Here is a 24345-nt window from a genome sequence, read left to right as displayed (position 1 = left end):
GGGCCCATCAGGGGGTTGGGGCGCTGCCCTCTATCACCCACAGAGCAGGGCCCATCAGGGGGTTGTGGTGCCGCCACTCTCACACTCAGGGCAGGGCCGATGGGGAGGTTATGGCTCTACCCCGTCACACACAGAGCAGGGCCCGTGGCGGGGGAGGGGAACAGGGGGGGACACCGCACCCTGTCACACACAGAGCAGGGCCGATCAGGGGGTTGGGGCCCCGCCCCCTGTCACACACAGAGCCGCAGGGCGCTCAGGGTGTTTGGGCGCTGCCCCCTGTCAAGCTGATCCCGGTGCCGGGAGGCATATTACCCTTTTACTATATAGGGTAGAGGCCTGGTACATGGGTGGGGCCGGCTGGTTTGCCCTGAAGGGTGTCCTGGATCGGGGTGGGGGTCCCCACTGGGGTGCCTGACCAGTCCAGGTGAGGGGCTGAGGGCTGTTTTCAGGCTGGGAGTGACTGAAGTTCCCAACCGCTCCTTTTTTTCTTTTTTATTCTGGGCCAGCTTTACCTTGAGGCTTGGCTCCAGCTCTTAGGCCTCCGCGGCTGAAAGTAGGTTTCTGGCCTTTGCTTACAATGTTGCGAATCTGCTGGCTGAAGTCCAGCGGTATTTGTTACAATGTTTCTTAAACTGCCCGCTCAGAGGCCTGCAGCCGCAGGTGGGGAACTTGGTTTCTTCCATCGATCCTCCTCCGTCACTGAGGCAAGCAAGCCTCATGTTAGTTTCAAGCTGCCTGGCTGCCGGCCGCCATCTTGGCTGACAGTTAATTTGCATATCTCGCTGATTAGCCAATGAAAAGGGTAGCGGTCGTACGCCAATTACCATGTTTCTCTTTTATTAGTGTAGATGGGGGACAAATAGGAAATCAAGAGTAAAATCAAGCTTGCTTGCAAATAAATTGATGTCTCCAAGTATAAAATAAACTTACAAAACTTAAATCATTCTCTAATTTTTATGAAATCCCTTTAAGATGCCAATAAAAAAAAAATGTCTCTTCAAAAATACGTTTTGAAGTTTGAAAATACAATCAGATGAGCTTTTCCCACCTAATTACTAAAGTGCTGGGAAATGAACAGCTCCGAACTTTAAAAGGCGCAGACATCTCTCTCTTCTGATGCCCAGAGCCCAAATGGACAGCAAAAAGGGGTCTCAGCCTCCATCTCCTCCGTCTTCCTTGGAGGAGAAGGGCTACCAGGACCAACATTTCAGCCAGCTGCCTCACTCCCACCACCCTGCTTTCCTTCGAAGATTTAAAACAAAGAGAATCACATGCAGAGGGGGGATGGCAGGGAGGTACGCCACACTATAAACTGGTTTTTAGAATCCAAAGGACGTAGCATTTCTATGCATGTCGTAGTTTTGTAAGCATAAAAAAATGACTTTTTATAAAGAGGAAACTGGCAATAAATTATCTTGAAATAAAAATTCCCTACAGTCATCCTTGTTTTGATAACTTATTTTATTACTCGCTTTCATTAAAGTGAGGCAAAAGATTATTTCCATATTTTAGATTTTTCCCCCCGTTTGTGTTTATTCTTTATTTAGCACAGTTTCCACTTCCTTTTTCCTCTATGTGGAAAATTTACTGTCTGAGCTATAGGAAAGGTAAAACCTATCTGTAATGTGAAGTAATTTAAAAGTGAAATCTAAATATGAGAAGTTTGAGGGGAAAAAACTGCTTAAAATAGTACTGCTTTATTTTTATGCAAAAGGGATAACTTGGTGACAGGACCTAAGTTAATATAAGGAACAGGAAGAAACCACACAAAGAACCAATTCTAAAAGGATTTCTTCATTTTTAATTTCTTAAAAAGCATGTTCACAGCACACTCCAAGAATGCTATACAGCAACAGTTTGCTGCTCTTAGTCAAACAGAGTATGTCAGAAAACAAAACAAATTTTAAATGGTTACTGGTTTTTTAAAAATAGGTCTTTGAAATTTCTGTAAAACCAATCACCAGTCATTGAAATCTGTTTCATAGTAGTAAACACTTAAGAAATGTAATAAGTATTGACCCCAAATCACACTTCTCTTAAAAGGTATACAACAGAAACAAAAATAAGTATTTTTCGAGAAAGAACGTATTTGGCATTTTAAAATAACGTCAAAGGAGAAACTTTCAAGCGTAAGTAATGTTTAGACTTTTACTTTCAGTGACCAGATTGGGTCTCTACTAGTTCCAATCTGAAATCAGCAATAGGAGGAATGATTACATTGTAGTTAATGAACTTCAGTCTAACAAAGCCAGTGCAGTGCTTGCTTTATTTAAGAAGTGGCATCCGGCCAGTCTAAAAATTATTAAAAGTGAGGTCAGATAGTTCAATCAGTAGATTAAGTTGGTACCCAACTTGTTTCAAACTTAGTGTTCATCATTTGACTTACTATATTTCTCTCAAAATGAATCAGTAAGTACAGAGTTTCAGTGATATGGAAACTGAACTTTGTATCACCGACTTCATTAAAATATGTCAAACAGGGTTAAATTTTAGCATCCCACCTTTCCAGATAGCTTACATTTTCTTTATAAATGCAGAGCAGCTGCACCATGCATCACACTCTATCCCTTTCACCCAAATGTAGAAATGCTGAAAGTTAATTTTTAAAAATTTGGGTGGTTAAGTTCTTATATATTTGTCTTTCAGAAACCTACAATCCTTTTCTTGGATATGAACATGGAAAAGAACTCAGTTCATATTCACGATGTACCAATAAAAAGTATTTTGCTTATGTCTATTTCCATCAGCCATTTTGAAACCAGATTTCCATTTAAAACACCTACTAAAGGAAGATATTTTCCTTTAGAATCATGGTCACAATCTGGAAAAAGAACTGAGACGGACTCATGTCAGGCCAATAAAATATTCAAGGAAAGATGAGACTCAAGGCAGGGATGTGTCAGAGCAAGTAGGTGGCAATAAAGGCCTCCCTTGTAAACATCTGGCCTTTCCTCCCATATCTGACGTTACCCACGTTTTAAACAATTCTCATCAAAACATTTTACACCACGAATCCTGTAAAATCCAGTCGATTTCAACCAGATAACCTGTAGCTGTTAAAGAATTATATTATCCTGTTCATAAGATGAGAGGTAGTGACATTTTATTCTCTCGATGCCGAGCTAAAATTCCACACGTCTGGCATTAGGGCTACCAGGGGAAAAGCACAGAAGCACCATTGTACACTCCTCGTGTTGGTATCTCAAGTTGCCCGTAACTTCATTTGGCATTGGCAGCTGGCAGTCGCCGCTGGGTCGCCACTGAGAGCAGCGGGTATTGGTGCTATGCATCGCGTGGGACTGGAGGACCTTCGTCGTCTTTCAAAAACGAAGCAGCTTTCCTTCCATTCTTCTGAACGTGATCTTCATTCATTTTCTCCAAAGCTTCTATCTACAAAATTAATATTTAACATTCAATCCATTTGTCAACCCTACTTCACTGAAACCACACTTTAGATTGAGCCAGTGTTTACTCAGTTAAAATGAGGTCACTCCTGCCCGACCTGTGGCTCGGTTGAGCGTGAACCCATGAACCAGGAGGTCATGATTCGATTCCTGGTCAGAGCACATTGTCAGGTTGGGGGAGGTTGGGGCTCGATCCCCAGAGTGGGGTGTGCAGGAGGCAGCCGAGCAATGATTCTCATCATTGATGTTTCTAGCTCTCCTCCCTTCCTCTCTGAACTCAAAAATATATTTTTTAAAAAAACAACCAAGGTCACTCCTAACAATGCTGGCCTTCAATCAGAATTACGTATTGCAATGTGTCACATGCATATATGATAGCATGACATACACATATGTTTTTACTTGATTATATTACCAGGATCAAAATTTAGTTATCAAGTCAGCAACTGGAACCAAGCGATGTCTTCCTGTGTGCTCCCTCAAGCGTGCAGGGGCAGGAAAGGGTTTTCCTGCAACTACAGTAACACCTCAGCAACTGTACTGAGGTAGAGGCTAGACTTGTCATCTTTCTAGTACTTCTCTGACCTTAGACTCCGTAATAATCATTCTCTGCTCTGGTATATTGTTGGGAATAATTAGCTGCCATTTCACTTTTTAGTTTTTGTTCAATTCTGAGAGACCTTCTCTGAGGGTGATTTTTTTTTAATGGTTTTATCGATCCATGTTGTAATGACTGGGTATTTCTAAGGATGGCCACTGCTAACTTTCTATATTCGGTTAAAAGCAGGGACCATGTATTACTAATTTTTGTATCACCAAGCGTGTTTACCACTTAACTTCATAAAACAGGGGAAATACAGTGTATGGGAAATGTGTTATTTTCCATCTCCATCAAACCGTGAACTCCTGGAAGAATGTTTTTGCTATGTTTATCTTAGGTTTAAGCCTGGAAAGGACCAAAACTATCTCCAGAAAAGACAAATCTCAAATTCATTTTAGTTTTGAGGGGAGGGAGGATAAAATTCACTCTGGGTTTCAGAATCTGCTATATTCAGTCTCCATTACCAGCAGAGAGAACAGCAGCTCAGCTTACCTCAGCCAAGAAATCAGCTTCATTGTCTGCTGAGATGTTTAAACCTGACACAGCATTAAAGAGCTCTCGTTCATTAAGGGCTTCCTTTACTCCGCCTTTCTGGAAAAACTAGTGAAGAAATATAAAGAAGTCAGTAATTAGCAGTAATGAGTAATTCTCTTAAGAACAGGGAAGGCATGCTTGCAGGCACCTGTGAGCTCCCCCATTTCAGGCTGGCTGTATTCAGGCTCTTCTTGTTCTGTCCTGACACACCCACCGTCTGCTGAGTTAAGTTTGTCACAGTCTATAGCTGGGTTAAGTGTGCACCTTCTAAAGCTGTAAAAATGAGTGCTTTATAAAACTGTTTGCAGACTCAAAACATTCACTAAATCCCATGAATTAAAATGGTCAAAAGGCACACAAGTTATTCCCAGTACGAAGTTATTATTCAGAAAGAGCATTACCATCTGGGTCTGTTGCTAACAATTTCCTGTAGAAACAGCAAACAAATGTGACACAACTCTGAGCACCAAGGTTTACCTTCCCTCAGGTTTCCTCTGCCTCATAGACATGTGCCTCGGACGTGACGCAGACCAGCTCCTTTCAGTGGCACTCACACTGCCAGGAGGCCTGCAGGCTGCCAGCTGCAGCCTCTCCACACTCTGTGCATGTACTAAGTGTCTACTGGAATGCTCAAATATTTGGAGCCAGAATAAAAACTTCCTCTGTTGCAAATTTAATTCAGTGGCCCAAATGTGAGGCATGCAATCAAATTCTTGCTGAAAATAAAATCTGACAAATTGATCTTTATATCTTTATCTTGAAGGCAGCCAGTAACCAAACCCTTCATTTTCTAAGAATATCTTGCTTATCCTGGGAGTGAGAAAACTACATGAATCTCTTACATCCCATTACAAAAACTGTATTAGTGGGTTTTTTTTAAAATATATTTTTATTGATTTCAGAGAGGAAGGGAGAGAGAGAGAGAAACAACAATGATGAGAGAGATTGATTGGCTGCCTCCTGCACACCCCCTACTGGGGATTGAGCCCGAAGCCGGGTATGTGCCCTTGACCAGAATTGAACTCGGGACCCTTCAGTCCACAGGCCGACACTCTATCCACTGAGCCAAACCAGCTGGGGCAAAAACCATATTAGTTTACATGCCTTACCTGTGAGACATTCCTACAGTCGCGGAACAAGAACTCCAGGCCGTGAGGATGGGTCGGTTCTACAGACTGACTGACATCGATCAACCAAACCTATTTAAATACAGAGCATACAGTGACTGACCTTCACTAAGTTACAGCAAGTCATTTAATCTGAACATTAACAGCAGATGCTCCTCACCTTTCCAGCGTGCCACAGCATATTATATTCACTGAGGTCGGCATGCACGAGCGTGCATTCGTTATATAACTGCTGCATCAACTGTGAGGAGGCAAGGCAGACATTTAGGAAAAGAAATCATTCTAATTCACTGCCACAACTAAAATGTCTATGCTCACCCACAGTAACCAGGAAGGTCAAGATAAGGTTAAAGACCAGGACCGAGCTTTCCTTTTTTAAGGCAGGGTGTGACACTCCACCTCCTCGTCCACCTGATGACAATGAGGCCAGGAGGCCACGGGGCACACCTGGATCCCACAGGAGTAAGAGAGCGGCCACGGGCTTGGTCACCACTCAGGAGACCTCGGCTTACCCTTCAAAAAAGGGCAAAGGGCTCCCTGAGACCGCTACGGGATGTACACAACTCCAAGGCTAAAAAATACTTCCTGCCAGACACAGTAGGAGAAATTTCCTTATGAATCCCGTGGTGTTATGTTCAAAATCGTGGTGAGCCCTACCCTTACCGTAGCAATCAGTGTTAACGCTTTGTTTCCCAGCCTTAATAGAATTCAAATAGAAAAGTACATGATTACTTCATCTTTTCCCCAGCCACCCCACCACCAAAAAAGAAGCCAAAAAGGAATTTCATTTTCCTTTGGATGTTGTCCTCTTGGAGGCAGAGAAAGTTGGATTATCTCCCTAGCTGGGTCTTAAAAAATTACGTTTGTATTCACATCAACTGCTGACTGGCACTGGAGCGCCAGGCAGAGACTGTAAAAAGCTCCTGTTTCTCCACTATTCAGTTACAACAATAGAAAAAATCACAATATTGGGAGCATTTTCTTATGCTAGAAGGACCTCGGACTGAATGCAGCTGTTGTCCCGAAGCAGGAAGAGCTTCCGTAAGTTCCTGACACGTCCTTGCAACCCTAACGCCTGCTGAGTGGAGATGCACTCTCTCCATCTTTAGTTCCCAGCTGCACTTCCTTATGAGTCCAAATCTACTGCCTCAAATTTCCCCACAGGAAAGGCAACTTTTTCGCACTTAGAGCAGTATCATTCAAGAAGACATGAAAAACCAAGCAGGCACTATATCAAACTTATTTAATGAAGTTTTAGCAGCTTCATGCCTTCATGTCACTTGCTTCATACGTCTGTTTCCTAAACTGACTCCACACACACAGGGGTACAAGCGCACCCCTCAATGTGAACATTGCTTCACAAACTTCAGCATGGCCTTATCCTACCACATAAAATAGGACAACTTTTGGAAACTTTTAAAGGTTAGAAGAAATATTTTTAAAAGCTGGTGTGAATGCTTGGAGGACACACGTACGTGAAGAGTTTGGTGGTAGGCTTCTTTCATTTCTTCGCTACTGAGCTTCACTTCTTTTAATTTGGGAGCTGGAACTTGATCATGGCCAATAAAAGACATCACTAAAATGTGTTTCTTGAGCAGCACAACTGCTGGGCAAGGAATTCCAGCTTTCTGCATTCTGTACAGAAAGAAGCGATTAAGAAGGTGACGATCAGGAGAGAATGTCTTACTTAAAGAACATCTAACCAGGGCCTGCAATGAGCTGGGGCAACGCACATGGAAGGACAGACTGGTGAGGAGGTGACCCCAGGGCCCGGGCAGAGGTGGGACAGGAGCTGTGGGAGCACGCACATCAGGAAGGCTAGGACGCCGGGTGAATGGGAGTCAGTCAGCCCAATAGGCAGGTGGGGCCATGCTGGTCTCAGGAGGGAAGCAGCTTGTGGAAGTGCAGGGAGGCTTTCAGAGCACAGTCCACTGGGGAATGTATGTGAACCAGCACAGCTGGAAGCTGAATCGGAGGAAGGCCATGTGGCTCCGGGCTACAGAGACAGGCTCCGCATCACAAAAGGACTTTGAACTCCACACTAAAGACTACAGGGCGGCAGCAGCATTTTAAGAAAGGCAGCGGTGAGAGCTCAGCCGTACAGGAGACTGGAGGCCAGCAATGCCTCTCGGGACATGACTCTATACTCAGAAGTGCTGCTGAGTTGAAGAACTTTGCAGCTAATAGAAAGGCAACTACTCAAGCTGACTTCCAGCTTCCGGCACACGGGTCTCTTTACCTGGTGAGGTTGTGCATTTCCTTTTCTGCCCACATTCGGATGATCTTACGTGGATTTAGTTTACTGAAGCGATCTTTAAACCTGAAATCATCTTTAATGTATTTGTCACGGTTCTTAAACTCATTAAGGGTTGTTTTAAATACCTTGATGGCACATTCTGTAGGTATAAATTTACTACATTCCTTTTCATCTTCCATGCTAAGTGGAAGGAAAAAAATTAAGTCAGTATAAGTTGCCAGCTCACAAGTAAACCAATTTCAAAATAAAAATCCGACACGGGCGTGGGTCTACCTTCTCTGACCATGACTGGCAATAACCTTGCTTGGCTCTCTCTTCTTATCCCATACTGCAAGTCTCACTCACATACTGGGCATTCTATTATGTAATTATCTTTATTGACCATAACAATTCTGTAATGTTCTCTTGGTTGTACCGTAAATTCTTTGAGAGTAGAAAACATGTCACACGTATTCTCTAAAAAATCTAGCACAAGTTACTATTCAATTAATTGTTGACTACAAGACCAACCTGAGAGTAATAGAAACCAGGACAGCTTTGTGGTGGGCAGAACCCTAGGATGGCTCCCAATTTCCCAGCCCCACCAAGGGGACTACACTTGGATAATCCCTCCCTTGAGGGCGGTGGCATAGCCACTCCCTCCATTAGTTTACATTGTACGGCAAAGGATGACACTGCACTAAGACGCAGGCTTAGCTGACTGAAGGAGAAGACGTGACCTACTTACTACGTGGAAGGGCTACACGGCCAGGAGCTGCGGGGCCACTGGAAGCTGAGGGCAGCCTCACCTGCAGCCAACAAGCAGAGACCCAGTCCTGCAGCTGCAAGGAGCTGCCTGTGCCAAGGGAACAGGACCCACACTGCAGAAGGGAGCCAGCCTGGCCAGGCCAGGCCCTCCTGAACTTCTGATCAACTAAAACTGGGAGATAATCTACGGGGGTTGTTTTTAAGCTGCTAAGCCTGCGGTGACTTGTTATGTAGCACAGAAAGCTAATATAAACTTTTAAAAGCATTCAACTCTCACTTGGAGAGAACCAAATACTCTCTAGTTTTACTAACTATAAGCACAATAAAACCTTGATATAATGGACTAATTTGGGCAACAGGGTGTCCAAGCCAAAAGTCTGTTATATAATGAAGTAGGTTTTCCAAATGTGTGCGTAGTCTGTGCCCCAGCAATTTCAGTGTTAGGAATTTAGCTTAAGGATATATTGGCAAAAGCACACCATGGTAGATTTACAAGGATATTCCTGTATGTTCACACAATGGAATGTACTAACACAGAAATGGGCGATGTAAGCCATAAGGATCTCAGATATATTACTGAAAAACTAAGGTCCTGAACGTACAGTGTAATCTCTTTTATAGTAACCAAATAAGAAATAGATGCATAAAAATTTCTGGAAGATTTGAGTAAAAATTGTTAATAGTGGTTTTAGAGAAGAGATCTATGGGGTGAGAGTTGGTAAGATGAAGGACACTTTTCAGTTTAATTCTTTCTGTAAAGTTTTCATTTCCACCACAGGCAATCTTTCATTTTAAATAATTTGTGCCATTAGGTTATTATCTGCCTGGTCTTAGGATACCCTCAAATTAAATTTGGAAAGAGGGCAACAAAGCTTAAAGTAAGGAAGAAATAAATGTTTACTAAGATTAACATATTCCAGGTATTGTCAGGTATGACCCTCACTTATCCCCACAAAAATCCTATGAGGCAAGGGCCAACTTATAAATGAGGTGTAGTAACTTGCTCCAGATCATATAACTTGAAAAACATCCATTTTTATCCTTCCTTTTGGAACTTAACAGTATAATTCAATTTACGATTATATGTATATATTTCATCTAGAAAGGGAGATTAAATAGTTAAGAAAACCTTCCCTGGTAGGTAGCTCAGTTGGTTCACCAAGTTTGTGGGTTTGCTCCTCAGTCAGAGAACTTACAAGAATCAACCAATAAATGCATCAATAAGTGCAACAACAAATCAATGTCTCTGGTCTCTCTTCTCTCTCTCTCTCTTTTTCCCCCATCCCCTTCCTCTCTCTAAAATCAATAAATAAAATTTAAAAAAGAAAACCTAAGGTAAGGACTTGACCAACAATTGTTTGAATCCCCTAAGTACACAGTAACTAACTTTCTAAACCTAAAATAACAAGAATAATTTCTGTCATCTATTTTGACATTTTGTTTGTAAACAATGTTAAAGTAAAGAGGCAGCCGAGCTAGTAAGTCTTGCTGTGACTTCCATGGTAAGTAACCAGATGATCTCATAGCCCTGGCACGTTCTTTAAACAGGCTCCACTTTCAAAAACCTTTCTCATGCAGTTCTTGACTCATCTAAGCCCTTGTAACAGAAGGGAAGTGGGGAAGATCTAAACAGCGTAAGATCTCTAAAAGACGTTTCTTCAACAAAGTAAGCATTACTCAAAGCTGGTATTTCTTAAAGTAAGGATCCGAACTACAGGGGAGGCGTCAGTGACTGACGAAGCACGTCCCCTCTGATCTGGTACCCAAAGGCCCCACAATGGAAAACCAGGGTTTTGAGACAAGCCCAGGTACAAATTTTGTTCTGCTACTTATAGCTGCCTATATGATACAATAAAGTAGAAAGTATATTCATGAAAAAGGTTAAAGGAGTTTACACAAAATTTATGTTTACCTCTGGATGCTGGGATTAAGATTAAGATGATTGTTTTCCTTTCTACAATCTCATAGTGTCTAAATTTTCTATGGTAACACTTTTTAAATTAATCTGCTTTCCATGCCGTGTGTACTTTGATTCTGTGTAAATCCATTCACACTGGGGAGAAAGAGCTACGCTTTGTTGCCATGATGGTGCCGTATTTTGCTCACTCACCTCCCTCCATAGGCATGAAAGACAACAGATTCCTTCCCTGTGCTGATGCAGCCAGTGATGGTCTCCAACATTCCCGAATTGACCATTTTATACATAAGTAAGCGTGTCTTAGGATCAACTGCTTTTTCCTACAAGAGACACGGCACAAAGAATGACAACGTTCACCACGTAACATCATCTGAGCCGGTACTAATAGCAAACATTCAAAATACATATCTTTTTTTAAACTTGTAACAGGCTCTTAAGATTAGCAATCAAGATATAGTTCATCCCTTTAACTTTGAAAATTAACATCTAAAAGAATCATCAGAATTCAGACATTAGCTTAGTCAAAATCATATTTTATCTCCAAAGTTTAAACAACTCCCCCAGTGTACTTACCATCAGTTTGTTTTTCTAAAGGTTTAAAAAGTACTTTATTCTCAAGATATTAGACACTGTCTTCGTCAATGTAAAACATTAGAGACTTATAAATTATTACAAAATGTCATAATTTCTTTAATATCTTAGAACATTAATATGCAATGTAAACTATACAATTCAAATTATAACCACTAAACTGTAGGTTTTAAATAAGTGATTAATAACCATTACATTAAAGCTGAAAAGTCTAATAAGCAAAGCTACTGGGTTTATTTACATCTTAGATTTGAAAAACCAATCTTGTGAAAAAAATACCAAACAGAAAAAAATTTAAGATTACTTACTGCAGTAGAGTGTTCTTTTTTCTCGTGGAGGCGGGCACTTCGACGTTCTTCTGAGTAGGCATGTTGTTTCAAAGCATTGAAAACATGGTTTGATAGTTTTAAATCCATTCCAATTCCATCTCCTACCTGAAACCCAGGTGCAAACTGCCAAAAAGAAGCATTAGCATCTGAATACTTTAAACAGGTCACCTACTCCATAGACAGGCTGTGAAGCAGAGCGCACTGGCATTAGAGAGGAATACAAGGACTCACTAATAAACCCAGCAGAGTGGAGAGGGGGCTGTTTCAGAAACTGCAGCAAGGAAGAGGTTTAGCCTGTCCTCTGCACTGAAGATATCCACTCACATCTGAAATCACTGCAGCGTTTCTTTGTGCCTTGCTTTTACATCAGCAAAGGACACGGTACATTTTAAAGACTACACCAAATCTAACCAAAGAAATATAATTTCATAATCAGTTATTTCTGAGGAGTGGGTAGTTCAGCAAGCTCTGCCCACTCCCTGACAATTATGTTTGAGAGCTGCAGTGTTCCACAGAGCAGCCACTAGCCACATGTGGGTACGTAAAGTTGAGATCCTCAATTACAATACCCAAATCTCAGTTCTCAAATATGGCTAATATTAGATAGCACAGATATAAAACATTTCTACTGTCACAAGTGCTACTGGACAAGGTTGTTCTAGAGTCAGATCTGGACTGTTTCTGGAATTTAATAATATGTTTATGTAACAAGTATTTGTGTCCTCAAGTCTAAATGTTTTATATTCACCAAATTTTTATGAAAGAGGAAAAATGCTATCTTTCCCCTTTTTTTAAAAAAAAAAATTACATTTTATTTCTGATTTTTCAGGGGTAGTTCAGGCATAAGCTAAAACTTGTAAAAAGTATTGAAGGGGATAGTAGACAGTATTTTTCTCTCTTCTTGTTATTCCCCAATCACCACTGTTATCTGTTCTTGGGTAGGGGTGCTATTTTATGAAAAATAATGTGCTGAAAATAAATGTTACTTTCCTAAGACAACTTCTTAATTTTAGAATTAATATAAATCAAACTATTTTTCTTAATATTGTAGAATTTAATTGTGGTACATTATATTCTTATTAGTGGCTGAGGGTTTTCATGATATTGCCATATTATAATCTAAAACTTCTTTAGAAAGGATGAAGAGTATTTTTAGAAATTTAAGATAGTGTATTTAGAATCCCATGTTTTTAACTTGTTCTAGTAACACTCTCAGAGAGAACACTTTCTGTAACTTACATGCTCCATCCTGGCTGTGTTCTTTCTCCCACAGACTACTTCATCATGCTTGGTGGTGATGTCTTTTCCTTTTCCAATAAACCCCTTTTTGGGAGTAGGAACTGGTTTTGCTAAAGACAAGTATATAAAAATAGCAAAAACTAAATTGCTGAATTCAATATTGTCTGAAAAGATATCTGAATCTAATAGTAAATTACCTAATGCTTTTCAGAGGTAAAGTATAAGGACTCATGGGAAAACTCAGTGTTCCTATGGCCCCATCAAATAAAAGCCTTGATACCTGGTCTATATGGATCATCACGAGTGTCCTGCCAGTCAACCTCATCTTCAGAGCTATCACTGTCTTCATAGGGATGCACTTTTCGATAATTCTCAAAGGAAATGGAAACTTAAAAGGCAAAAATAGTTGAAAACTTATTTAGGAGCACTTTATAAGCATTTTTACCATCCAACGCAGTTGTCACAATGAGGTCATAGTACCTTTGCTATCGCCATTGAATTTTTTTTCTTCACGCCTAAGCTGTGCATCATATTCTCTGTCAAATTCCATCTGTAGCATCTGAGCCAGCATTAGGTCGCTGGAAGTATCAGTGTTTTCTCCAGTAAGAAATGGTCCTTCAGCAACACTATTCAAAATAAGGCAATATAAACTAACATACTGTGCTTCTGTAAACAGATGCTACCAATTATGAGAGTAGGATGTGCTTTTTCACTGTTAAAAACTGTACTAAAGGAACAACAGGAAAAACTTTACCAAAGCACCTCTCCTGCCCAGGCACCCTCTGATTAGTGGCAGGAACCTGTGAGAGCACCAACTAGGATGCAGAAAGCTGTGCAAGAAAGCTAGGGGTCTATAAGAAATCCACACCGAGACCCAGAATTCATTGTTTTATCAAAGGAGAGATAACATCTATAAAAAAAATAAGCTACAGGCATTGGATTAAAATATTATTTGATCATTTGGAGACCATCTGGTTCAACTGTTGCAATAACTAAACCAGAGAAGTGGAAGGATTTGCCCAAAATAAGACTGAAAAGTCATCAGAGTCCGGACCGAAACTCAAACATCAGTGGACTCCCAAGGACGGTGCTCTTTCTACTGCATTGCTTTTGTAAATGTATTTCTTAATCCTTTGTGATGACAATCACTAATCAAATCCTAAAACCTTGTTATAATCTGCCAGACAAAATTGATTCTTTCTAAATTTTACTTACGCAACTTTAGGAAAAGCAGCAGCTTCTTCTTCTAATTGCAACTCTTTAGCCAACTGCTCACTCATGACATCAGCCAAAGAACAGGATATTGTCTTTTGAGGAGTAGCCCATGGACACTATAAAAAAATTTTAAAAAGGACAATTCAATTCATAATAATGAAATTAAAATACCTCCCAAGCTTGGAAATAAGGTCAGCTTTTGGAAATTAAACTAGCTGAATCAACTCAAAGTAAAAATACCTCCCAGCTCAAATCAGTAGTATGTCCTTTTTAGTTGAAGGGAAAAGGCTATCACAGCATCACCCCACCAGCCAATGAGTTAGTTCATGTAACACCCCTTGTTCCACATCCATGCTGACTCACAAGCAACCTTCTGCTGATAACTGGGCTTCCCCGGTAGACTCTCTTATGGGAACAGTCTACGAACTGCACAATTCAAGTCTTGCAACACCACCACCACCACAGCCAAGCGATATTCTGAGACAGGTGGCTAATCAGTCAGCCTTCCTCAATGACATCACTATCTCAGCCCTCTTGACATACAAAACGTAGGTAAACTTCACAATTTATTTCTGAGGGGCAAGCTTTACTTAGCAGCAGTGAACGATTACATTTGAAAGCCCAGGGGTTAGGACCACCATTATTGAAGACAACGTCTAAATCTCTCTTGAACTCGCCCAGCTCCCCTTCCAAGATTCTCCCCCAGATATCAACGCCATCTCCTGTAAGCACCTCCAACCAACTTTCTGCTGCCAGCCCTGCTTGTTACCAGGCAGCTACCACAGCAGTGGTTTCCCCCTCGAACATGCAGATTAGATTGCTCCAGTTTCCTTACTTAAAGCTCTTTCATTGTTTTAATGTTTCCCACTGCCTTTAGAGTAAAGTCCAGACTCATTCCTTAACTAGTACTGAGTGTCTAATTTAGAAGCAGCACATGATGTTTTAGCCAGACAAACTGTTAATCACATTTAGCCAGTAAAGACCTCTAGCTGGCCTAAGGGCCTGGCGTGGCTCTGAGGACAGCTGGGCCACTGACCCTTGTTAACGTTCCACAACACTGAGGTTCAGAAATCCACTTGGTTCAGGCTGCCGGGTGGAGCACTTCAGGGTGAGAAATGACAGCTATGCTAAGCAAATCAGAACCCAGCTTTATCCAGCCTCCTCCCGAGAGGAGGAGAGGCGCCCAGCTCTCAGCACACCTGCACTAGCCCCCAGCAGAGCTGACCGAGAACACAGACGGCTTCAGGGGCTGGGTGACTTCTGGGTCTAGAATCTTGAAGCTCTCTAGTCTGGAGAACATAGCTCATCTTTTGGCCACATGACTCTGCTGACTTCTTAACCAGTGGTTCTCAACCTTCCTAATGCCACAACCCTTTAATACAGCTCCTCATGTTGTGGTGACCCCCAACCATAAAATTATTCTCGTTGCTACTTCATAACTGTAATGTTGCTACTGTTATGAATTGTCATGCAAATATCTGATATGCAGGATGTATTTTCATTGTTACAAATTGAACATAATTAAGGCATAGTGATTAATCACAAAAACAATATGTAATTATATATGTGTTTTCCAATGGTCTTAGGCGACCCCTGTGAAAGGGTCGTTCAACCCCCAAAGGGGTCTCGACCCACAGGTTGAGAACCGCTGTCTTAAACCCTCTAGGGTAGAAGACTTAATGTTGCCTAGAAATGTTTGGTCTGATCAGTTTCAAAGTCCAGGTTCCAAGAGGTAAATGATGGTATTCTCTAACTCAGAATTGTCAACTGTCAATCACATTTGCAATAACTATTAGTAAAATAAGACAAAAATTCACTATATTTTAGTCACTGACTAAATATATATAACATCTAGATGAAAGTCACCATTGAGCAGTTGCAATAGCATCCCTATTTTATAGATTTAGAAACAGAGACACAGAAAGATTTTTTGTAGATGGAAGTGCTGCGACTAGGACTTAACTGCACTCACAGTATGTTGCTACACTGCTTCCCTCATCTTGTCTTGGGACATGAGACGCAAACTGCTGTACTGCCTGCAGTCCAAATGCGAATTCCTCAGCAGTCAATGTCCCTCAAAACCTGACCAAATTTAACTTTCCAGCCTCACTACCCCATGCTCCAGCAACACTTAATCATAGGCCCTTCCACACCTTCACATGCCCTTCTCTCTGATGCCTCTTCCTCCCATTTCCCCCAATTAAATTACCCCTCCTCCTTCAGGCTGTCTCAGCTTCCATCCTCTGGTTCCCATTCCACGGTGTCCTGTGAGCAGCACCAATCACTGCCCTGGCGTTCCTGCATCAACCACAACACAGCAGGAGCCTTGAAAGGCCGGGTGTCTCCATTTTCAGAGCCCAGCACAGAGCTTCCCCGGAAGAGGCACCCAGCACTTACTGAGTAAGTGCCCACAGGAAACCCTGGAGATAGTCCATCCACTGCCACGTGGTCCCGGGGCTCTAGAGGCCTGGTGCTATTCCAAGTCCTTTTTCCATCTTGAAGGTGTTTCTAGTCTTTTGTCAACATCAAGTAATTCCAATAACATGTGAAATTAGCTGACAATTCCTTAGAAGAGGCATAAATGACAGGCTTACTGTGTAATTTTGAGGCAGAGGTTTACCTACTTCTAACATAGATGGAATCAGAAAGGGAGACTGCTCTTGCTCTCAGAGCCTCGGACTCCAGAGGTCTCCTTCCCGTACCTCTGCTGACAGCTCAGCTGGGCTGCCTTCCTTGGGTGAGGGCAAATAAGTAGACTTCCCAAAGGTTGCCAACCCCCATACTTTGATCAAATCCAAACTCTTTAAATCAGTAGTCAAAAGTCCTCCATAAAAATGTGTAAGCTGACAATCCACCACACAGGCACAGGGGTTTACCACCTCAAGGGGGGCCCCTCCTGGGAATGGTACTGTGGACTGTATGTAGGGGAATCCTCTTGTCATCATCTTGTAACTCTCCAGTAAATGAGACACTCTTTGTATTTAGGAAAACTTTATTTAATGCTAGAATAATAATAAATCTAAGACGCCCTCCTAATCTTCTCTATCTTTGCTGTCCAACATCATTTCCCACTATTCCCTTATCTATACAAACTCCCTATTGCGTCAAGACAGGAAGCCCCACAGTCCTTTCCAGTTCGCCATTCCGCTTTCAATGACACCAGGCCCGTAACCAGCTCCCTGATTCCTTCTGTCCTGTTTGCTGAAGAACCCGAGACCCGCCAGGCTCTCCTCCCCTCGGAAACGGCCACCACTCGGCTCTGCTCAGAGCGGGGCCTTCACTGCTGCCACTCTCCCACCTGCCTGATGGGGACATCACCTTTTCCCGCCCATCTCCTAAAGACAATCCCTGTGCCCGAGCTGGGGTGCCTCAGTGGATAGAGCACTGGCCTGTGCACTGAAGGGTCCTGGGTTCAATTCTGGTCAAGGACACATGCCCGGGTTGCCAGCTGGATCCTCAGTAGGGGGCATACAGAAGGCAGCCAATCAATGATTCTCTCTCACCACTAATGTTTCTCTCTCTCTCCCTTCCTCTCTGAAATCAATAAAAATATATTTAAAAGAAAAAAAAGATGATCCCTAGCTGCCCTCCCACTTTTCTTTGTTTAAAGTTCTACTGCAGACAGATACAGGGAGAGAATCAAGCACAATAAAAAAGAGCAAACATGAAGTGGGCACACAACAAAAATCCAGTCCTCACCTCAAAGCAAATGGAGAGAGAGAACCCTAAGCCACAGAAGACCCCTGTCTCTCCAGGCAGCTAGACACACACTCTAGGCCAGCGGTTCTCAACCTGTGGGCCGCGACCCCTTTGGCGGTCAATGACCCTTTCACAGGGGTCGCCTAAGACCATCCTGCCTATCAGATATTTACATGACGATTCATCACAGTAGCAACATCACAGTGATGAAGTAGCAACGAAAATAATTTTATGGTTGGGTCACAACATGAGGAACTGTATTTACAGGGCCAGAAGGTTGAGAACCGCTGTTTTACACGAAAAAAAAATGTTCTGTGTTGGCATATAAAGAACAATTATGAAGCTAAACAAGTTGGATTCCTTCCTAACTTTAGTTTGAGGAACACAAATCCCAACGGAAGCATTCTTACTTTCCAGCAAGCCCTCAACAGGTGACAGTCTTTTCTGGGGAAAGCATGACAAGCAGCAGCCCGAGACCCAGGAGCCAAAGGTGGGCTCAGCCGCCGGAGGAAAAGCTGAAACAGATGTTACAGCCCAGGCCGGGCGCTGGAGCTCAGGCCGGGCTGAGTCCCGCTCAGGGTCCGCCTGGGCGGCCAGGGGCCTGGACTCATCCTCGCCCCCCCACCCCCCCCCACCCCCGCCCCCGAGCGCACGGAGCTGCCGCGGAGGGTGCCCCGGCTGTTACCTTTCCGCCGGCTCCCGGGTGTAACTGGGCTGACTCACTGCGCCCAGAAAAACAAGTCCGAGCGGGCCGTCCGCGAACGTCACGTCTCCAGGCGGGTCCCGCCCACAAGTGCGCGTTTTGGGGCGCAAGGTGCTCGGAGAAAGACCCCGAGTCTGGCAGCCGCGCCCGTCCCGCCCCTCCCTCCCGGGCGCCCGCCACCTCTCCGGGCCTTCCGAAGACCGGCCCCGGGGACCAGGGCAGGTGCGATGGCCCCGAGCGCCACTCACCTTGTTGGGTCCCCAGGCCGCCGCCGGCCCGGGTTCCGGCGATGACACTCCGACCAGATCCATGCGGGGAAGAGCCGGCCGCGAGCACAGGAGCGATGGCGGGGCCGGAGGCGGGGCCGGGGCGACGGGGGGCCGGGGCCGAAGTGGCGGTGACAGATGGCGGCGGCCGCCGCCGCGTCCGGAACTAGACCTCTTCGCTTCCGCCCTCTCCGCGGGGCCGTCGCATCCGATTGGCCAGCGCCCCGGGCTCCGCCTGAAGTCGCTCTGCCCGCCCCCGAGGCCGCACTTCCGGCCGCCGCTCGGCGCTGGGGCTTCCTCCCTGGGCGGGGCCGGGGCCGCTGGAACTGTCACCAGGACCGGGCGGCGGGGACCAGAAGTAACGAGCGGACGGAGCTCTGTGGTTCAGGACCCCCGTGCAGCCTGGACGGAGGGGCTGGGAGGCAGTGGCCGGCGTGGGCGGCGCAGGGAGCCCGAGGAGGACACCGGCTCTTGTTAATGCACTCGGTCATTGGAGGCGGGCACGGGCACGGAAATTGGTAAAATGTGTTACGAAACACTGACCGTAAACGGGGCCGCCTAATAACAATCGTGACTCGGTATTTGTAGGGACGTTCCCATGAAGTGACCGGGTGGGGATAGCCAAGCGTTACATGTCACCGCCTATTCGTGCGCTGTGCAAAGTCCTGTGCGCTCGCCAGGCCTCAGAATGCTCCCGAGGGAACTCTGCCGTTTATCCCCAGGTTCCCGACACGGAAACCGAGGCCGAGGGCGGTGACGCAATGCGCCCCGGTCGGACAGCAGTGAGGAGCGACCGGGCAGGCTGGTTCTCACCGGCTCTCACCGACGGTCTTCCCTACAAACGGCATCTCAGCCCTGAAACAGCCCCGAAGCGCAGCGCTGAGCCAGGATCCAGGCCTGACCTCCCTGGGTCCTGACCTTGTGATTTCCAGTAGCTACAGCCCTTGCCTCCTTCCCATTCCAGGTCAGAACAGTTCTGAATCTTCCAAACTCCAAAATAAAAGAAGGCAAAACTATAATAATAAAAGCATAATATGCTAATTAGACTGGACAGTCCAACGACCTTCCAGACATCCTTCCTGATGAAGCGGCAGTGGGGGCCAAGGCAGAGTGGTTAGGGGTGATGGGCAGGCAGAGTGGTTAGGGGCGATGGGGCAGGCAGAGTGGTTAGGGGTGATGGGCAGGCAGGCAGGCTGGTAGGCCAGCAGTTAGGAGTCAGCGGTTCCGGATTGCGAGAGGGATGTCCGGCTGCTGGTTTAGGCCCGATCCCAGATTGCCAGAAGGTGCAGGCGGGGCTGAGAGACCCCTACACCCCCACCAACCCGGGGCACCGGGCCTCTAGTAGCTATATAATAGGATACAGACTTGTGCTTGGCAAATGTTGCCTACATTTGTGAATGTGTGTGGGAATTGTATTCCCTCTTTGTGTTTAAAGGATTAAAATTAGTGTTCAAAGGTATAGATAGTTGAGGACAAATGGTTGTAACCAGAAATTAAATGGACCTCTCACATCTGGATAAGAAAGGAACAGGAGAGAGGATTAACCAAGAGGAGTTATTGTTTGTTTTGTGTATTTTTTGCCATATATATTTTTAACTTAATGTTCGACTACAGTTGTCATATGATATTACATTAAAGTACAACATAGTGATTAGACATTTACATACCTTATGAAGTGATTCCCCTGATAATTCTAGTACCCATTTGACACCAGACATAGTTATTACAATTCTAGAGGCTCGGTGCACAAAATTCATGCACTGGTAGGATCACTAGCAGCTGCCGGCTGCCCACCGGGGCCTCCCTTCCCCCGGCCAGCCCCACCCCCTGATCGAACTCCGAGGCAACTCCTGGTCAAGGGGACAATTTGCATACTACGCTTTTATTATATAGAATTAATGACTATGCCATACTTTACACCTGCCGTCCTCAAACTACGGCCAGCGGGCCACATGTGACCCACTGGAAACATTTATCCGGCCCGCCGGGTGTTTTTGCCACCTCAGTGTGCATAGGAATTTGTTCATAGTTTTTTTTTAAACTATAGTCCGGCCCTCCAACGGTCTGAGGGACAGTGAACTGGCCCCCTGTTTAAAAAGTTTGAGGACCCCTGCTTTACACGCTGTGACTGTTTTTATAACCGGCAACTTGCACTTGGAGCCTCCAAGTACAAATGTAAATGAGCCAAGAGTTTCTAAAGGTTACTAGAGTGGAATGTTATACGTATGCGTTAGTTAGGTTCATATGGGACTCAACAGTTCTGAATTCTATGTCAATCATGGCTATTTTTAAATAACAGATACCTTGTTTTGCTTCCTTGATGGCACAATATGTTTTTAATGTGATGGTTTTTATTGAGGTGTACTTTAAATGCAATGTGTACAGATCTTTAAGGGTTCAGTTTGATGGACAAGATGTAAGACATTTCTATCACCCAAATAGTTCTTTGTGCCCCTCCCAGTAACATAACTTTTTAAACATGAGTTTTCAGTAGCACTAGAATTGAAAAGAATGGCACAATATTTTTAAAAACTGTTATGCCACTCTGACTGTAAAGGATAAATAAAACGAGAATCTATCTATCTATATCTATATAGATATAGATATCTATATTTATATCTGTATCTATATATAGAGAGAGAGAGAGAGAGGAAATATGCAAATTAGGCCGGGATGCCATAACAGGTCACAACCCAACAGGAGGAGGCTGCTCATGCAGGTGAGGCCGGGGGAGACAGAGGGGGGGGCCAGCCCGCAGCCTCTGCAGCCAAGCGCAGGCCCGGAGAGGAGATGGCGGGCCCACCTCCTGCAGCACGGCTCCCTCCCGCCTCCTGCGGAATCCACCTCCCATGGCATCAGCATGGCTTCTTCCCGCCTCCCGCACAATCAGCACGGGTCCCTCACAGCTCCCGTGGGCGCCGGCAGCTCGCTTCTGCCTCCCGTGGAAGCCGCACTGCTCCCGTGGAAGCAGCATGGCTCTTGGCAGCGTGCTGCGGTTTTCGCTGGCTCCCATGGTAGCGGCGGGCGGCCTACTATGCACGATATTATGCGATGGGCTACTAGTCTATAATAATAAAAGGGTAATATGCTAATTAGACCAGACATCATTCCAGATGTCCTTCCTGACAAAGCCAGGGCCAGAGGCCATCCCAGGTCCCAGGTGCCTGCGGGCAGCAGGAGGAGAGAAGCAGCCCCGGTCCTGGGTGCCTGCTGGCCGCTGGAGGAGGGAAGGCTTTCTCTTGCACGAATTTTCATGCATTGGGCCTCTAGTATTTTAATAAAATATATGCACCCTGGCTGGTTTGGCTCAGTGGCTAGAGCATCGGCCTGCGGACTGAAGGGTCCCAGGTTCGATTCTGGCCAAAGGCACGTGCCCAGGTTGCAGGCTTGATCTCCAGTAGAGGGCATGCAGGGGGTGGCCAATCAATGATTTTCTCATCATGTTTCTCTCTCCCTCTCCCTTCCTCTCTGAAATCAATAAAGATACTGGTATATTAAAAATAAATGAATAAATAAAATATATGTATTTGGTTCCACCTATATGGGGAAAGTCTTAGAAAATAGAATGGTGGTGCCAGGGGCTCGGGGAAGTGGGGCAAGAATTGGATATAGGCTTTCTGTTAGTGAGATGCCAAATACGATCGACCTTATGCATAGCAGTGTGCATATAGCTAACCCTATTGTGCTGTACAATAGAGTGGGGTTAAAATCGTAAATTATTTGTTATTTTTAATACAATCTCTCTATATAAAACCCTAAGCAACCAGTTGACTGTTTGACTGGTCACTATGACGCGCACTGACCACCAGGGGGCAGATGCTCAACTCAGGAGCTGCCCTCTGGTGGTCCTTGTGCTCCCACTGGGAGCGCCACTTAGCTGACCGCAGGGCGCCAGACGCCAGGATCATGAATTTGAGTTAACTTTTGAATATGGTATAAGATAGAGGTCCAACTTTAGTGGAGATCAGCAGTCTCAGCACCAATTACTTTGCTAAATTTATTACTAAGTGTTTTATTCTATTTGTTGCCATTTTAATTGAATTGCTTCCCTAATTTTATTTTCATATTATTCATTGCAATTGTATCGAAATACAATTGATTTTTTTTGTGTATCAGTCTTATATTTTGCAACCTTGCTGAACTCATTTTTAGTTCTAATAGTATTTCTTTAGTGTGTTCTTTAAGATTTTCTGTATTCAAAATCTTGTCATCTGTGATATAGTTTTTACCTCTTTTGCAATCTAGATGCCTTAAAAAAATTTTTTTTGCCTTAATGTCCTGTTAGAACCTCTAATACAATCCTATATAATAAAAGGCTAATATGCAAATTGACCGAAAGGTGGAATGACTGGTCGCTATGATGCACACTGACCACCAGGAGGCAGACGCTCAATGCAGGAGCTGCCCCCTGGTGGTCAGTGCACTCCCTCAGGGGGAACGCCGCTCAGCCAGAAGCTGGGCTCACAGGTGGCAAACGCAGCAGCAGTGGCGGGAGCCTCTCCTGCTCCCGCGGGAGCACTAAGGATGTCTGACTGATGGCTTAGGCCCATATGGGGAGTGGACCTATGCCATCAGTCGGAAATCCCCCAAGGCTTCCTGGACTGCGAGATAGCCCAGGTCAGGCTGAGGGATCCCCGCCACCCTGAGTACACAAATTTCGTGCACCAGGCCTCTAGTGTTTAATAAAATGACAAGAATAGTTATCCTTCTCTTGTTCAGGAACCTTAGGGAGGAAAGCAATGTCTTTCATTGTTAAGTGTAATGCTAGCTGTAGGATTTTCATGGATGCCTTTCATTAAGTTGTGGAAGTTGCCTTCTATTCCTGGTTTTAAAACTTTAGGATTTCAATCTTTTTTTAAAAATATATTTTATTGATTTTTTTTTTTGAGACAGAGAGAGAGAGAGAGAAACATCAACAGTGATAGAGAAACATCATCAATCGGCTGCCTCTTGCATGCCCCCCACAGGGGATCGAGCCCACAACCCAGGCATGTGCCCTGACTGGGAATCAAACCCGTGGCCTCTTAGTTCCTGGCTTGATTCTCCACCGCTGAGCTACACCAGCTGGGCCTATTCCTGGTTTTAAAAAAACAACTTTTTTTAATCATGGAAGGGGTCATATTTTGTCATGTGCCTTATCTGTTTCTATTGAGATGATGATGTGGTTTTGTCCTTTGTTTTATTGATATGGTGTATTACATTAATTGATTTTTGGATGTTAAAGCAACCCTGCATTCCTGGGGTAAATCACCCTTGGTCAGGTGTCTGATTTTTTTTTAGGTTAAACCTGCTTTATTTCCCCCCCATCATATATATATGTATGTGTGTGTGTATGTGTGTGTGTGTATGTGTGTATATATATATATGTATTTATATAACCGAATTCCACTCACTAGTGTTTTGTTGAGGATTTTCGTATTTATATTCATAAAAGTATTGATTTTTTAAATCTGTTTTGAAGACGCACTTAGGGAGTTTCAAAAAGTATACAGCTGTTTCTGCCATATTTTGAAAATTCCCATGTTTGCTATCAAAAGATCATTATTAAAATAGATTTGTAAGGGAAAAAAACTCAAGGTATTTTTTTATGCAAGCTCCTCTTCTTTTAAAAATGTTTTTATTGATTTTTAGGGAGAGAGAAGTAGAAACATTGATAAAAGGGAAACATTGATAGGCTGCCTCTTGCATATCCCCTCCTGTGGACCGAGCCCACAC

At 44.1% G+C, this 24345-nt stretch overlaps 1 protein-coding gene and 1 long non-coding RNA gene across 5 annotated transcripts; one reads left to right on the top strand and one right to left on the bottom strand.

Annotated features, from left to right (window-relative positions):
- Positions 1–1778: 1778 nt before the first annotated feature.
- Positions 1779–18746, bottom strand: RIOK3 (RIO kinase 3). 4 transcript variants are annotated; one of them, XM_036322825.1, is made up of 13 exons: positions 18613–18746; positions 13963–14078; positions 13228–13373; positions 13028–13135; positions 12748–12857; positions 11488–11631; positions 10781–10908; positions 7906–8103; positions 7142–7301; positions 5827–5907; positions 5649–5738; positions 4498–4605; positions 1779–3390 (listed from the first exon to the last, which is right to left on the bottom strand). In XM_036322825.1, the coding sequence occupies exons 1-13, from the start codon at positions 18673–18675 to the stop codon at positions 3283–3285; spliced, it is 1560 nt and encodes a 519-aa protein (XP_036178718.1). In that variant the 5' UTR covers positions 18676–18746; the 3' UTR covers positions 1779–3282. The 4 variants fall into 4 exon arrangements, with proteins under 4 accessions (XP_036178718.1, XP_036178722.1, XP_036178719.1 ...); XM_036322829.1 differs by lacking the exon at positions 18613–18746 and adding an exon at positions 18347–18365; XM_036322826.1 differs by lacking the exon at positions 18613–18746 and adding an exon at positions 16172–16231.
- A 191-nt stretch (positions 18747–18937) lies between these two features.
- Positions 18938–19681, top strand: LOC118663347. Its single transcript, XR_004970019.1, has 2 exons — positions 18938–19148; positions 19353–19681. It is a non-coding gene; the product is annotated as an uncharacterized LOC118663347 (long non-coding RNA).
- Positions 19682–24345: the final 4664 nt, after the last annotated feature.

This window comes from Myotis myotis, unplaced genomic scaffold (genome assembly GCF_014108235.1).
Source record: "Myotis myotis isolate mMyoMyo1 unplaced genomic scaffold, mMyoMyo1.p scaffold_m19_p_9, whole genome shotgun sequence".
Classification (NCBI taxonomy): domain Eukaryota; kingdom Metazoa; phylum Chordata; class Mammalia; order Chiroptera; family Vespertilionidae; genus Myotis; species Myotis myotis.
Note: the sequence above shows the minus strand (reverse complement) of the source record. Positions and strands in the feature narration are given on the sequence as shown.

What these genes read in the sequence shown, in the direction of transcription:
- RIOK3 (XM_036322825.1), bottom strand. Translation starts at nt 18,675, where the DNA reads ATGGATCTGGTCGGAGTGTCATCGCCGGAACCCGGGCCGGCGGCGGCC. An exon ending in CGGCCTGGGGACCCAACAAG is followed by an intron (nt 14,079 to 18,612) that starts GTGAGTGGCGCT and finishes ATTTTTTTATAG; the next exon opens with TGTCCATGGGCTACTCCTCA. An exon ending in ACTGTAGGAATGTCTCACAG is followed by an intron (nt 4,606 to 5,648) that starts GTAAGGCATGTA and finishes TTTCTTCACTAG; the next exon opens with TTTTTCCAGAAAGGCGGAGT.